The following is a 14,559-nucleotide window of genomic DNA, read 5'->3' as shown; positions in this document are numbered from 1 at the left end:
CAACAACACTGCCTTTATACGGAGTTTAAATGTCAGGCATCTCGAGTAGAAGTGATACAGACACCCATCAGATCTTCCCAACCTCTCCTGACTTCTTGCCCCCTCTCCTTCTCACCCTTTCAGCCTGTGGGACCTCTGAAGCCTCAGCTTACCTGGATGAGTTGCGTTTGGCTGTGGCTTGGAACCGTGTGGACATTGCCCAGAGTGAACTCTTCCGGGGGGATATCCAGTGGCGGGTGAGGGGTTGGGGCCTGGCGACTGGGGATCCTGACAAGAGGGATGCATTTCCCCCACTCCCTGATTCCTTTGGCATCTGGCTCTATCTTCCTTTATGGCGTGTCCAGCTTTCTCTTAATTGTCCATCCATCTCTGGTTGTCCATCTGTCCCCATCTTGTTCCCTCTCTCCCCATCCATCCATCCATCTACTTGCCCACCCATCCATCCTCTCATCCATCCCTCCACCCATCCATCCATCTGACCATCCATCCATCTATCCGTCACTCATAGCTCTGTACCCCCAACTCTTGTCCTTAATCTCTGACCTCACCTGGCCTTCTGCCTGTCTCTGTGCTCAACTCTTCCCCCGTTCATTCCACCCCCACCAGTCTTTCCACCTGGAAGCCTCCCTCATGGACGCCCTTCTGAATGACCGGCCAGAGTTCGTGCGCTTGCTCATCTCCCATGGCCTTAGCCTGGGCCACTTCCTGACCTCTACGCGCCTGGCCCAGCTCTACAACGCAGCGCCCCCGAACTCACTTATCCACAGCCTTTTGGACCAGGTGTCCCACAGCACAGGCAACAAAGGCCCAGTCTCTGAACCCTCTGCGGAGCCACAACCCCCTAAGGTGGGGCAGGTGCTGCGGATGCTGCTGGGGAAGTCGTGCGCGCCGACGTTCCCCGCCGGGGGCACCCACCTGGGCGATGGCAGCATGGAAAATGTAAGGAACGGGGTGGGTGGGGGAAGCACAAAAGGGTCTGGGGGCGGGGCTATGCCAGGATGGGGCGTGGTCAGAGCACGGGGTGTGTGACTGAACGGGGTGTGGGCCTGATGGTTGGGGCGGAGTCAGGAAAGGTCTGGGGCGGAGACAACGCTCACCACGCCTTCCTCGCCTCCAGTCGTTTCTGCCGTGGGACAAGGCCACCTCAGAATTTCTGCTGGAAGCCGTCCCCGAGCAGGCACCCTGGAGTGACCTGCTCCTCTGGGCACTGCTGCTCAACAGGGCTCAGATGGCCGTGTACTTCTGGGAGATGGTGAGTGCTGTCTTGATCTCTGATTCTACTTGCTCCTACATTCCTGTCCTTTATTTCTACCGAACTCCAATGCTTGAGCAGTAAGATTCCCTGACCTAGGATATCACTCGTCCCCCACCCCACTCCATTCTTGATATATGACCCCGAGTGCTGTTTCTTCCTCCCCACCCCCACCCCCCATATCATGAATTTCTTGTAACTTGCTTTCTCCATTAACAATATATATTGGGCATTTACCCTTGCTCATATATATGCATCAATCTCATCCTTTCAGAGTGGTCGCTTGTAGGAGGAAGTGAGACATTATCTGTAGCTGATGGGGATTCATTTCAGCATAATTGTGCTTGCAGTTTAGATGCATTGTCGTAGTTGCAATGCAGAAGGGGACAAGACTAGAGGCAAGGATGCCAGGTAGGAAGGTAGAGCTTCAGGCAGCCAAGATGGGGGCCTGGATTAAAGCTGGTGAGACGTAGGTGTTGGGACACATTTGAGAAGTTTAAAAAAAAGTCATGGTATTCGAATAGGATCAAAGATAGACCCTATCTTTATGTCAAAGAAATATCTTGACAGGAGTTCTTCAGCCCTGGGTTATTTTCAGCCCATCCGGTCATTGGTTAAAAATAAATAGATTTTTCTTTTTTAATTGAGATAAGTGTTCCTCAGTGTTGTAGCATGTATGAGAACATCCTTCCTTTCTAAGGTTGAATTATATTCCATTGTGTGGATATACTACCTTTTCTTTATCCATTCATCTGTTGATGGACATGTGGATTGTTTTGACCTTTTGGCTATTGTGAATAATACTGCTATGACGAGTGTACAAATATCTGTTTGAGTCCCTGCTTTCAGTTGTTTTGAGGACATATCTAAGAGTGGAATTCCTGGACCATATGGTAATTCTAGGTTTAATTTTTTGAGGAACTGCCATACTATTTTCCACAGTGGTGGTACCATTTAAATTTCCACCAGCAATGCACACAAGTGTTCCAATTTCTCCACATCTTTACCAACACTTGTTATTTTCTTTTCTCTTTTCTCGTCCTTCCTCTCTCTCTCTGTCTCTTTCTTTCTTTTTTATAATTGACATCCTAATGGGTGTGATCTGTGTTTTTTTTTTTAATATATATTTATTTATTTATTTACTTGGCTGCGCCGGGTCTTAGTTGTGGCACGTGGGATCTTAGTTGCGGCATGCAGGCTCTTGGTTGTGGCATTCAGGATCTAGTTCCCTAACCAGGGATTGAACCCAGGCCCCCTGCATTGGGAGCTTGGAGTCTTAACCACTGGACCACCAGGGAAGTCCCTCTCACTTGATTTCTTTTTTAAGTTTTATTTTTATTTATTTTATTTGTTTATTATTTTGGGCTGCATTGGGTCTTCGTTGCTGTGCGTGGGCTTTCTCTAGTTGTGGCGAGCGGGGGCTACTTTTTGTTGCAGTGCACGGGCTTCTCATTGCGGTAGCTTCTCTTATTGCAGAGCACAGGCTCTAGGGGGTGTGGGCTTCCGTAGTTGTGGCATGCGGGCTCAGTAGTTGTGACTCATGGGCTCTAGAGCACAGGCTCAGTAGTTGTGGCACACGGGCTTAGTTGCTTCATGGCATGTGGGATCTTCCTGGACCAGGGCTCGAACCCACGTCCCTTGCATTAGAAGGCGGATTCTTAACCACTGCGCCACCAGGGAAGTCCCTGGTTCCTTTTTATAATTTCTATATCTTTATTTCTATTCTCTATTTGCTGACACATCATTCTCCTGGCTTCCTTTAGCTCTTTGTTCATAATTTCCTTCAGCTTTTTGAGCATATTTAAGACAGTTGATTTAAAGTCTTTCTCTAGTAAGTAAATCCAGTGGCTACGTTTCCTAATTTCTTTTGTCCTGTGAATGGGTCATACTTTTTTGTTTCTTTGCATGCCTCATAATTTTTGTTGTTGTTGTTGTTGAAAACAGGACATTTTGAATATTATAATATGGCAACTTTGGAAATCAGCTTAACTCCTTCCTTCAGGGGTTGTTGTTGCTGCTTGTTGTGGGTGGTTGTTGTTTGTTTAGCGACTTTCCTAAGCTATTTTTGTAAAGTCTGTATTCTTCGTCATGTATGGCCACTGAAATCCCATTCTCTTAGCTTAGTGGTCAGCTAGTGACTTGACAGAGATTCCCTTAAATACACAGGGGTGGGGGAATAAAGCCCTTCCACTTTGCAGGTTGGCTCTTTGTGGAGCTGACTTTTAACACTTAGGCAGGCTGTTTACAATCTGCCTTTAGCCTTCACTGCCTGCTTTTGCTGAGCCTAAAGGTGAGCCAGAGGTGAAAGCTTAGGGCTTTCCATAGTCTTTTCTGATCATGCATCCAGTCTTGGTCATGTTTGTAGCCTTCTAGATTTCCTGGTACATGTAGGAGCTTTTTATTTTTTTGTTTTATTTTTACTTCTTGATTTATTTGGCTGTGCTGCGTGGCATGCGGGATGTTAGCTCCCCGACCAGGGATCTAACCCATGCTTCCTGCAGTGGAAGCTCAGAGTCCTAACCACTGGACCACCAGGGAATTCCCCATAGGAGCTTTTAAAACCCCTCACTCCCTCAAGCATCTCCTTCCCCAGCTGCTTCCCTCTTCTCTCCCAAGCTGTTCAGAGTATCTGTTGCTTGCCTCAGCTACTTGAGGCCTGTCTCTGTCTCTCCAGGGTTCCAGTTCTGTGGCCTCAGCTCTTGGGGCCTGTTTGTTGCTGCGAGTGCTGGGGCGCCTGGAGGCTGAGACTGAGGAGGCAGCACGGAGGAAGGACCTGGCAGCCAAGTTTGAGGGGCTGGGTGTTGGTGCGTGGGGCATGGGTGCCTGGCGGGGCAGAGACAGGGAGCTGCCATGAAGGGGGTTGTAAAACTACCCATTCCTCCTCTCGTCACTCTGCCTCTTCCCCTTCAATCGCCTCATCTCTTCCCTCACACCATCTTCCTACTACTTTTCCTCCCTCTCACGTAAATGTCCCGCACCCAGACCTCTTTGGAAAATGCTACCGCAGCAGCGAGGAACGGGCTGCTCACCTGCTCCTCTGGCGCTGCCCACTCTGGGGGGATGCCACCTGCCTCCACCTTGCCATGCAGGCTGATGCCCGTGCCTTCTTTGCCCAGGATGGGGTACAGGTGAGCATCTGAGACACCAACACCCCAAACAGTTCTCAGCCGGACTGTGGGACGTCTGGAGGATAAGCCCCCTGCCACGGTGGGCAATCTGGGGTCTTGACCAGCCTCTCCACCTGGAGACAACCCCTCTCCAGAAAGTCCCAGCCTTCTCCTGGAAGGGTTGCTCTTCCCAAAAGAAGCCTCACACCCTGCCACAGGAAAGCCAACCCTCCTAAAAAGTTCTATTCCAGGGAATCCCCCTGGCAGTCCAGTGCTTAGGACGTGGTGCTTTCACTTCCGTGGCCCAGGTTCAATCCCTGGTTAGGGAACTAAAAAAAGTTATATTCCGGATAGAGGAGTACCCGGGACTTTAGTAAGAAGTCTCACCTCTCACACAAGAAGTCCTTCCCATTTCCTTAAGAGGGGTCCACTGCCAGGCTTCAACAATTAAAAGGGTGTCACTGGACAATTACTTAGTGTTTTGGACATAGACGAACTCTGGTTTAGGAAATCCTACCCTTCCTTTGGGAAGACCTGTGTGCCCCCATAGTCGCTCCCATCCTGCTAATCCTGACATTCTGAAAACACTCTCGGTCTCCTTAATCTAAATCTGACAGGGGCAAAGAGAGTCCCATCCTCAGTACAAGAAGTTTTGCCTACCCAGCAGGAAGTCCCATTTCACTTCTTGGAATGATCTGTTGGCACCTCAAATACTTTCCCAGAGTCCTTTGCTTTGAATGGTGGTGAAACTCATGGATTGCAGCTTTTGCCTCTTCTGTAACCTCCCTGTGCTCCATCCATCTGTGAAAAAGGAGAAAATATTAGTACCTGTCCTCCTGGAGGTGTGGAGGGTTAAGTGAGCTAATCTATGTAAAATGCTCAGCCCAGTATCTGGTATATCATGTTAACAAATGTTGGCTGTTTAACTCTATTACAATCTGGGACAGGTGTTCCTTGCCTTCGACTCCTTTCCCCCCACCCCCAGTGGTTATGGCCCTCACAGTGAGCATTTGCCCTGTGCTCTGGAGTGTGGCTTGATCCTTGTCTGGGGTCTTTGGGAGAGGGCTGTGGGGAGATTCAGCCTCCTAATCCTCCCCACATCCCACAGTCTCTGCTGACACAGAAGTGGTGGGGGGAGATGGACAGCACCACACCCATCTGGGCCCTGGTTCTCGCCTTCTTTTGCCCCCCACTCATCTACACCAACCTCATCACCTTCAGGTCAGTCCCCTGGGGTTAGATGGGCAGGAGGAGGGGGGAGGGGAGATCAGTCTCTACCTCCTGCTGAATTCTGGCTGCCTTTCTACTTGGTCTGTCCAGTGCTTCCCCCACCCTTGTTCATTCTCTTTCCCTCCCCCAGACTGGGAGCATGCTGTGGGAAGCAAGCTTTTGGGGTGGGTCTCTGCAGTATCTCTAGTGGCAATTCCTCTGTCCTCTGGCCATGGCTGTGGGGGGAAGGTCACTTTGGGATGATACCTCTCATTCCCTGCAGTGTCTCTGGGTGACTGAGTTTGGCTTGGAGAATTCCTCTCCCACCTGCCCTCCCCTTATTTCTCACTCTGTGTGTCCCTCCATGCCAGGAAGCCAGATGAGGAGCCCATGCAGAAGGACCTGGCATTTGACATGGACAGGGGCATCAGTGGGGAAGGGCCTGGCGAGTGAGTGAAGCACCAGCACTGTGTGGGGGTAGGGGGCACCCTAGGCAGCTCCAGGAGCACCAGGTAATGGGAGCAAGACCAGAGGGGAGAAGTGGGGCTTCGGGAGATGGTGGTTTCATGAAGCCACTGAAAATACTGAGGAAGTTTCCCAAATGCCAGGCTCAAGGCTTGGTTCAACTTTGGTTCTGCCACCAAGGAGTTCCTCACTGAAAATCAGTTTGCTTCATGATACATGTATTTCTGTCTTGATAAAGCAAGTGGAATCGGGTGGTTTTGCTTCATTTAGGGATCTTTTGCCAATTTTTTTTTTCTGACTCCAGGGCCTTTGCTCTTAATCTCTGTGCTGTGGTACCCATGAAGGTGTTGGCAAAATCAGTCCTAAGCAAATGAAATTGAATATTTATCGATCTTCTGTTACTTCTGCAGAGCAGAGGTGCTGGGGGACTTGGCTCTGAGTCAAGCAGAGCGGGGTTCAAATCCCGACTTTGCCTTTGTAAGTGGCTTCACCCCTGAGCCTCAGCTTTCTTTGCTATAAAGAGAAGGTTGTACGTGTGTTAGTCAGGTTAGGTTGAGTAATGCTGCAATGACAAAGTATTCCAAACTCTCAGTGGGCTGGCAACAGTGAGGATTTAATTGTCATTCACGCTCCATTTTTGGGTTGTCTGTGGCTCTGCTCCACGTGGTCTCCACTTCGGGATAAGCAAACACCTCCTAGCTGAGATGTTGCTGGTCTCATGGTAGAGGGAAAAGAGACATGGCAAACCAGGTTCTGGACCTTAAAGCCTCCACTTGGAAGTGACACGTGTCACTTTTGCCCACATTTCATTGGCAAAAACTAGTCATATGATAATTCCTTAGCTCTTAATTCTCCCACTGGGAGGGAACCAAAATATTTGGTCCACAGTAATACAATATACCACAATGCCTGATGGAACAGTTGGGAGGATTCATGGAGATAATGTGTATTAAATGTGCATATTGTAGTGCCTGGCACAAAGTAAGTGCTCAGTTAATGGGGACTAGCATTACTACTGCTATTATTGATACACTTGTTTTGTTGAATGGTGTGTGTGTGTGTGTGTGTGTGTGTGTGTGTGTGTAGGTATAAGGGTCTAAATCTATGGTAATAGAGAAACAGAGGAAGAGGCCCCATCTTTGCACCCTCCATCTCTACTTTAATCATCTGAATGGGAACAGGGAGGAACCTCAGCCCCAATATTCCAGAAGAAAAAGTGTTTCTGGTAACTGTTAGAAACATCATCAGACTGCCAGAAGTCTATAAAACCTACCACCTGCTGTGAAACAAGTCAAATTTAAATGTATTACGTATATACAAATTTTTGTGAGACAGTGCACAAAGAATACAAAATATTTGTCAAGGTAGAAGAGAATACTAAGAAAAAAATTTGGACCACTGAAAAAAATTAGACAGAGGCTCCCAATGTCAGGATCCATAGTGGTATCCTTGTCTGGTGAGTTCCCAACATTTGTACCATATGATGAGGACAATAGCTGAGGTTACAGAACACTCACAGTGGGCGGCCAGTGCGCTAAATTGTTTTGAAAATCAGTTCATTTAATTCTCTCAACAACCCTATGCCATAGGGTCCATTATTATCCCCATTTTACAGATGACATAACTGAGGCATTAAGTCACCCACCTCAGATCATGTGATTGGTCAGTTGTGGAGCTGGGATTTGAACCCAGATCTTCTTGTTCCTGAATCTGTGCTTTTAGTCACTGTAGAAAGCCACCTCCCTGGAGAGCTTTGTAAAAGGACAGATTCCTGGATGCTTCTCCTCCAGGGAAGCATCCAGGAATCTGTGTGTCTCCTGCCTGGAGGTGATTCAAGATGGCAGACTTTGGGGAGCATTCTGACCCACCACATATTTTTGTTACCAGGTCTGTTTTCTCTTATTATTGGGGAGCTGGTTCTCCTCTCTGCATCTCACTTTCTTTAGCTTTTACTGTTCTTTCTGCTTATTTCCTTTAGAACAGCCTGAAAAAAACAAAAAAAGAACAGCCCTATTGAGATATAGTTCACATACCATTCAGTTCACCCATGTAAGGTGTACAATTTTCAGTCGTTTTCAGCATATTCACAAGAGTTGTAAAATCACAAAATTTGAAAACATTTTCATCGCTGCAGCAAGAAATCTTGTACCCATTAACAGTCTCACTCCCCACTCCTCCCTTCTCCCAGTCCCAGGCAACCACTAATTTACTTCCTGTCCCTACGGATTTCCCTGTTCTGGACATTCCATATAAATGGAGTCATACACCAGGTGGTCTTTTATGACTGGCCTCGTTAACTTTAACATCATGTTTTCAAGATTGATCCACTTTGTAGCATGTGTCAGTGCTTCATTCCTTTTTATTGTTTTTTGATTTTTTTTGCGCGGTACGCGGGCCTCTCACTGTTGTGGCCTCTCCCGTTGTGGAGCACAGGCTCCGGATGCGCAGGCCCAGCGGCCATGGCTCACGGGCCCAGCCGCTCCGCGGCATGTGGGATCTTCCCAGACCGGGGCACTAACCCGTGTCCCCTGCATCGGCAGGCAGACTCTCAACCACTGCGCCACCAGGGAAGCCCCTTTATTGTTGAATAATATTCCATTGTTTGAATCTACCACATTTTATTTATCTATTCATCAGCTGATGGACATTTGGGTTGTTTCCACTTTGGGGTTTTCCTTCCACTTGGTTTATAAAGAGAGGATGCCTTTCCAAGCCAGTTTATTTTTCCTTTTAGCTTTCTGAATTTATTATTATTTGTATTATTCATTTTTCTGTTTCTGATTTGAGGTCAGAATTAAGAGTTAGGATGACACTGGGACAGAGGATCAAAACTCAGGTGAGAAGGGTCAGAGATGTGAGTGGACCTAGAAGCTTAGAATTCAGATATGGCTGTACAGTCAGAGATCAGATATAGGGAAGGAAGAGTTATCTGAGAAAACTGTGCTGGATAATCTGATATCAGAATTTATGGGTTAGAAGTTAATATTCAGGGATGGGGTTGTCAAACCTGGTGAACCAAGGCCATGAAAGTGAAGGGGTGAGAGGTCATATTTGAGGGCCAGAGGTCAGATAGATGGTCCAAGGTCAGACAGAGAGTCAGAGGTTGTGAAGGTGAAAGAAGAGGGACTTGGAGACAAAAGCCAGACAAGAGTCAGAGGCCAGCCCAGAGGCCAGAGGTCAGAAAGGTGGAAAAAGTCAGAGGTGCAGGCTCAGCAGTCTTGATGGTAGATTTCAGAGGTCAGAAATTAGATACAGGGGTCAAAAGTCAAGGTGATGGCGGACATCAGACTTAGTTTCAGGTCAGGCAGGGTCAGAAGTCGTGAAGGTGGGGAATGTCTGGAAAGGAGGATGAGGAGGATATGAAAGTTTAGAGGTCCTGATAATGGTGACAGTCAGGTGCAGAAGTCAGATTGAGCCCTTCTCCCTTCTCTCCCTCAGGCCCACAGACCCTAATGAGAAGATGCCCTTGAGGGTGTTGAGGCCGCCCAGCCGCAGGAGCTGCTGTGGGGGGTGCCGCCTGCGCCGCTGGCCCCAGTTCTGGGGAGCACCGGTGACTTCCTTCATGGGCAACGTGGTCAGCTACCTCCTCTTCCTGCTGCTCTTCACCCACGTGCTGCTCATTGACTTCCAGCCCGAGAAACCCAGCGCTCTGGAGCTACTGCTCTACTTCTGGGCCTTCACCCTGCTCTGTGAGGAGTTACGCCAGGGGCTGGGTGACAGCTTGGGCAGCCTGGCCATGGGGGCCCCCAGGACAGACTCCCACCAGGCCCCACTGCGCCGCCGCCTGCACCTCTACCTCTCAGACGCCTGGAACCAGTGCGACATGGTGGCCCTGACCTGCTTCCTCATGGGCGTGGGCTGCCGGTGAGTGCCCTGTGACCCTACACTCCCGGCCCATGGCGGCCTCTGACCCTTCCTTCCTGGGGGTGGGGGCGTGGGAGTGGGGATGGGGGTGAGGGGTGGGGTTGGGGGTCTCAACTGTTGGCTTCCCTGCGGTAGGCAGAGGCTAAATCCAACTCCACTTACTCTTTTCTTTTTTTCATTGAAGTATAGTTGATGTACAATATTATATAAGTTGCAGGTATACATATAGTGATTCACAATTTTAAAATAACTCTGCTTATTCTTTTTTTAAAATAATTAATTAATTTGGCTGCATTGGGTCTTCGTTGCAGTGCGCGGGCTTCTCATTGCGGCGGCCTCTCTTGTTGCGGAGCATGGGCTCTAGGCGCGCAGACTTCAGTAGTTGTGGCTCGCGGACTCTGGAGCTCAGGCTCAGTAGTCGAGGCGCACTGGCTTACTTGCTCTGTGGCATGTGGGATCTTCCAGGACCAGGGCTTGAATCCGTGTCCCCTGCATTGGCAGGCGGATTCTTAACCACTCCGCCACCAGGGAAACCCCTGCTTATTCGTAAAAAAAAAAAAAAAAAAAAATCCCATCTTGATTGAAAGTACTGCCTAAAGATGTTCTGTAAGCCGTTTGCTCACATGTGGATATCGGGCTTTAGGGCTGATAGGATAAAATGAGAACCCCACTGATCTTCATTCTAGATCTGGACTTTACAGGATGTTTCTCTAGTCCTCAACATGGTCCTGTAGCTGCACCCCTGCCCTGGACCCCAGAAATCAGGCCACACACCGAGTACCACCCTCACCTCTTCCCTCCTCTTCCTCTATAGCCCTGGGTCCCAGGCCCTGTCCTCCTGGCACTTGACTTTCTGTCTCATCCCCCTGTTTACTTCCATGCCTGCCTCTCCCACTTGGACCCTTGCCCCAGCCTCTCTTCCCTCCAGTCCATCCCCCACAGGGCCCGCAAGGGTGTTTCTACACCCAGAGCTGGCCTGTCTCGCCCTGCTTCTTGGGGCTCGCCAGCGCCCGTGGACAGCCCCTGCCCTTCTCTGCCAGGGCTGCCTCCCTGATTTCTTTCTCTTTTCTTCATTTACACTCTGGCTTGTCTGAGAGCCACTTGCAGTTCCTTCTTCACAAGGCCAGTGGCTTTGACCGTGATCCTTGGTATTTTGAATCTGCGTAATTATAAAATTGCAGTTAGAATTTTACCAGTACTGACGGATTCTTACCAAGGAACTATTTTCTAGTTACTTTAAACTACCTTGATTGATTTTACATTGCAGGACAGTGAAAGTACCTTCAATTATTTTCTTTTTCAGTTTCTGAAATTATTTCAACTTGATTAATTATTGTTTGGGTTAAGTTTTACAACAAATATTTGGTTCAACATTTGTGTTTTTGTCCTATCAAATTTTGCCAAAATCTAGGGTCTGTGTTTGTGAATTTTACTTTGTGGCTTTTATTTCTTGCGTGTCTGGTTTTCCTGGGTCAAATTTCATAATTTTAAATTTCATCAGGGAGGCCTCAATGCTTTGTCAACTTTTTACTCCATAAAAATCTTGACTGTTTCTGCTTATTTCTTAGCTAATTTACAAAAAACTTAACTGTGAGGAATTACCCTCAAATATTTTCTGTTGCGCAGACTGGGCTATATAATGTTAGTTCATTTCTTCCATAGTTTCTAGATTGTATTGTGTGGTGCCAGAGAGAGGGCAAAGGGCAAATCAAAATGTCCTTGGGAATAAATTGTGTTGTCTTTGGGTCTTGGTACATGCTGTTCCCCCTTCCTGAAACACTTTTCCCTCCTCTCCTTGGCCAAGCCAACTCCTACACTTCCTCTCAGCCTCAGCTTTGCTGTCTCTGCCTCTGGAGGTCTTCCTTTCTCCTACCCAGACTCTGGGTCTCTTGTGTTCCTCTAACATCCTGAGAGTCCCCCCAATGGTGCTTTGACCATGACTTTTGCTGTCGCTCTCCTCACACAAGATTATAAACTCCTCAAGCCACATCTATCTTGTCTCCCAGCAACTTAAAACATCTTTGAATATAGTCTATGCTCAAAGAAATGCAGAAGTGTGTCCTTATTGAACAAGATTATATTCAAATGAAGAAGAGCATAGAACAGAAACGGATTATCTTCCTCAGCCATTTCAAGCTTCCTCCTTTTCTCAGCAGTTACCTCCATCAACAGTTTGGTGCACATCCTGCCTGTTCTTTTTCTATGCATTTACCTACTTCTTTTATACACAGATATTATACACAGATGATACTATATTTTATTATTCTTTTGCAACCTCTTCTTTTCCTCTGTAATATGTCCTGACATTCTTTCCATGTCAGTATTTGCAAATATTCCTTATTCTTTAAAAATGTTGCATCAGATTCCTGAAGAAGGGTTTTAGTCTTCGCTGGCTAAAGCAGACAAGACAGACTTCTTCTTGCCAGATTTAATAAATGAATGAATTCCTTTCATGAGGCAGTGGGACAAAAATTCTGAACTTCAAGAGATAGAATTAGGCCCAAAATTTCTCTACAAAGCTTCTTTCATTTTCTACTTGAGATAACGTGAAGTTATAATCAGATATTAGCTGCTCTGGGTCCAGTACTCTGATGGTGAGTTGTTTTTTTTGTTTTTTGTTTTTAAATAAAGTCCTACCTGTTAGGACACCACTGCTTTTGAACAGAGCAGACAAAGAACTTTGTGGTCACAACCTAGTGACTGTTTACAGGGGATGAAGTGTCCTGACATCCCCTCTTATAATCTGGATGGTTGACAGCAATGACCCCCTACTCTTTTCTCAGTTGACACACTGAGAGGTATGCTTCCTCTATGCCTTGTTAAAAATGGCACAAGTAATTCGACATGAATAATTTATTAAAACAGCAAGACAAGAAAGTTTTGTACAACACTGTGCTTCTATTTATTCCTTGTATTTTGTATAAAGTATCTTTTGAGAGGAAAGGGCTAGGACCATGTGCTACCACCCTTTAGGAATACCAGTGATGTTTTAGACATTTTTGTCAAGCTCATCGTTTTTTAGGTGGGGGAAGAATTATTGGACAGGAAAAAAAATTCCAAAAAATCTCATTTTACACAGGAGAAATTTCCTGTGTTCTCCAGAATTGAATGGATGAATCGTTTTATTTTGCCGATCCCTTCCGGATGGACATTTCAGTTGTTTCTAATTTTTTATTATTCCAAAGTAATAATACATCTGAGATGTACACTTTGTGGGTCAAAGGGTATGTGTATTCTTGATGTGGAAGGCTTTCCTTGTAAAATAGATTCTTCCGGTTACACATCCACCATCTGGGTAAGACACTGCCCCCTTGAGGACGTGCTTGATGATACCTGATATTTTCAATCTTTAAAATTTTGTAGCTCTCAATTTAACCTTTACATGTTTTGACAATCTGATGGGAAAAATGACCTCTCCTTGTTTTAATTTATGCATCCCTGACTCCAAGTTGGGTAAGTTGGGCATCTTTCATAGCTAAATGGCACATGTACTCTGTCAACTGTCTTTTCATACCCTTCGCCCCAGTTTTTAATTTATTGTGTTCACCGATCTCTTGCATGTATATATTTTTTGGTAGGTGTTCTCCTTATACTCTGGATCCCAATCCTTGGTGGTTTTGTTCTAAGTATCTTCTTACAGTCTGCAGCTTGTCTTTTCACTTTTGTATGTTCTTTAAACATTCTTTTATTCTTTAACTTTTCATTTCGAAAAACCCCTAGACATAAAAAAATTTTGCAAAAACAGCACAGAGAATTCCCATACACCATTCATCCAGATCCCCCAAATGTTAACATCTTATATTATCAGAACCAGGAAATTTTATTTAAATTTCATCAGTTGTCCACTGATGTTCTTTTTCTGGATCAGGAGCCAATCCAGGATTCCATGTTGCCTTTAGTTGTCATGTCTCCTTAATTGTCTCTAATCTGGGACAGTTTTTCAGTCCATCTTTGGCTTTTATGATCTTAACACTTTTGAAGAGTCCAGACCAGTTATTTTGTAGAATTTGCCTCTGTTTATGTTTGTCTGGTATTCCCTCCTGATCAAATTTACGCTATGTATTTTTGGCAGAAAATTTTGTCTTTCTCTGTCCATCATATTTATGTTATCTTTTAATACACATGAGTTTTATATTTTAAAGTAAATATTCAGTCTTTTCCTTTATTATGATTTTGTGCGTTGTATATAAGACTCTTTTTCTTATATAACATTTATCTTATGTCAAGCTTATGAAGAAATTCTATATTTTCTTACTAAGATTTTGATGTTTTGCCTTTTACTCTAGGTTTTTAATCCCTTCAGAGTTAAAGTACATGATGCAAAATAGAGATATAATTTTTATTTTCCCCATAGGGATTGCTGATGTTATTCACCATTTGACTTTCCTCTGTGAATTGTGTGTTGTTATCCTTTATCCGATTTCCTGTTAGGTCGTTTGTCTTCTGCTTATTGGTTTGCTGGAACTCTCTATATTTTGCCTTGTATAGGTTGGACAAATATCCCTGCAGTTTTCACAACTTGTTTGTTACAGGGACCTCCCAGCTTTTTGCTAAGGCCGTTGTTCATGCAGCATTATTTAATGGGTACCAGCGCCCTGCGTAGCCCAGCTTGGCACTGTCACGGGTGCCAAATTTTAAATCTGAGTAAACCCCGGGTGAATC

The 14,559-nt window shown here is 46.0% G+C and overlaps 1 protein-coding gene across 13 annotated transcripts in view; it reads left to right on the top strand.

The window, feature by feature from the left end:
- Window positions 1-14,559, top strand: part of TRPM4 (transient receptor potential cation channel subfamily M member 4) — a 37,291-nt gene that overhangs the window by 13,808 nt on the left and 8,924 nt on the right. For 12 of the 13 annotated variants that reach the window (XR_010939188.1, XR_010939189.1, XR_010939190.1 and 9 more), the window contains 8 exons: window positions 124-236; window positions 607-939; window positions 1,118-1,252; window positions 3,927-4,056; window positions 4,235-4,380; window positions 5,468-5,580; window positions 5,940-6,017; window positions 9,472-9,897. Coding sequence is in view for 7 of the 13 variants with exons in the window: in XM_067719978.1 (XP_067576079.1) it covers window positions 124-236; window positions 607-939; window positions 1,118-1,252; window positions 3,927-4,056; window positions 4,235-4,380; window positions 5,468-5,580; window positions 5,940-6,017; window positions 9,472-9,897 (1,474 nt within the window). In the remaining 6 variants the exon portion in view is untranslated. The remainder of the gene's footprint in view (window positions 1-123; window positions 237-606; window positions 940-1,117; window positions 1,253-3,926; window positions 4,057-4,234; window positions 4,381-5,467; window positions 5,581-5,939; window positions 6,018-9,471; window positions 9,898-14,559) is intronic. The other variant, XM_067719981.1, reaches the window with a different exon arrangement.

This window comes from Pseudorca crassidens, chromosome 20 (genome assembly GCF_039906515.1).
Source record: "Pseudorca crassidens isolate mPseCra1 chromosome 20, mPseCra1.hap1, whole genome shotgun sequence".
In the NCBI taxonomy this organism is placed as follows: domain Eukaryota; kingdom Metazoa; phylum Chordata; class Mammalia; order Artiodactyla; family Delphinidae; genus Pseudorca; species Pseudorca crassidens.
This window is presented reverse-complemented; position numbering and strand designations above follow the sequence as displayed.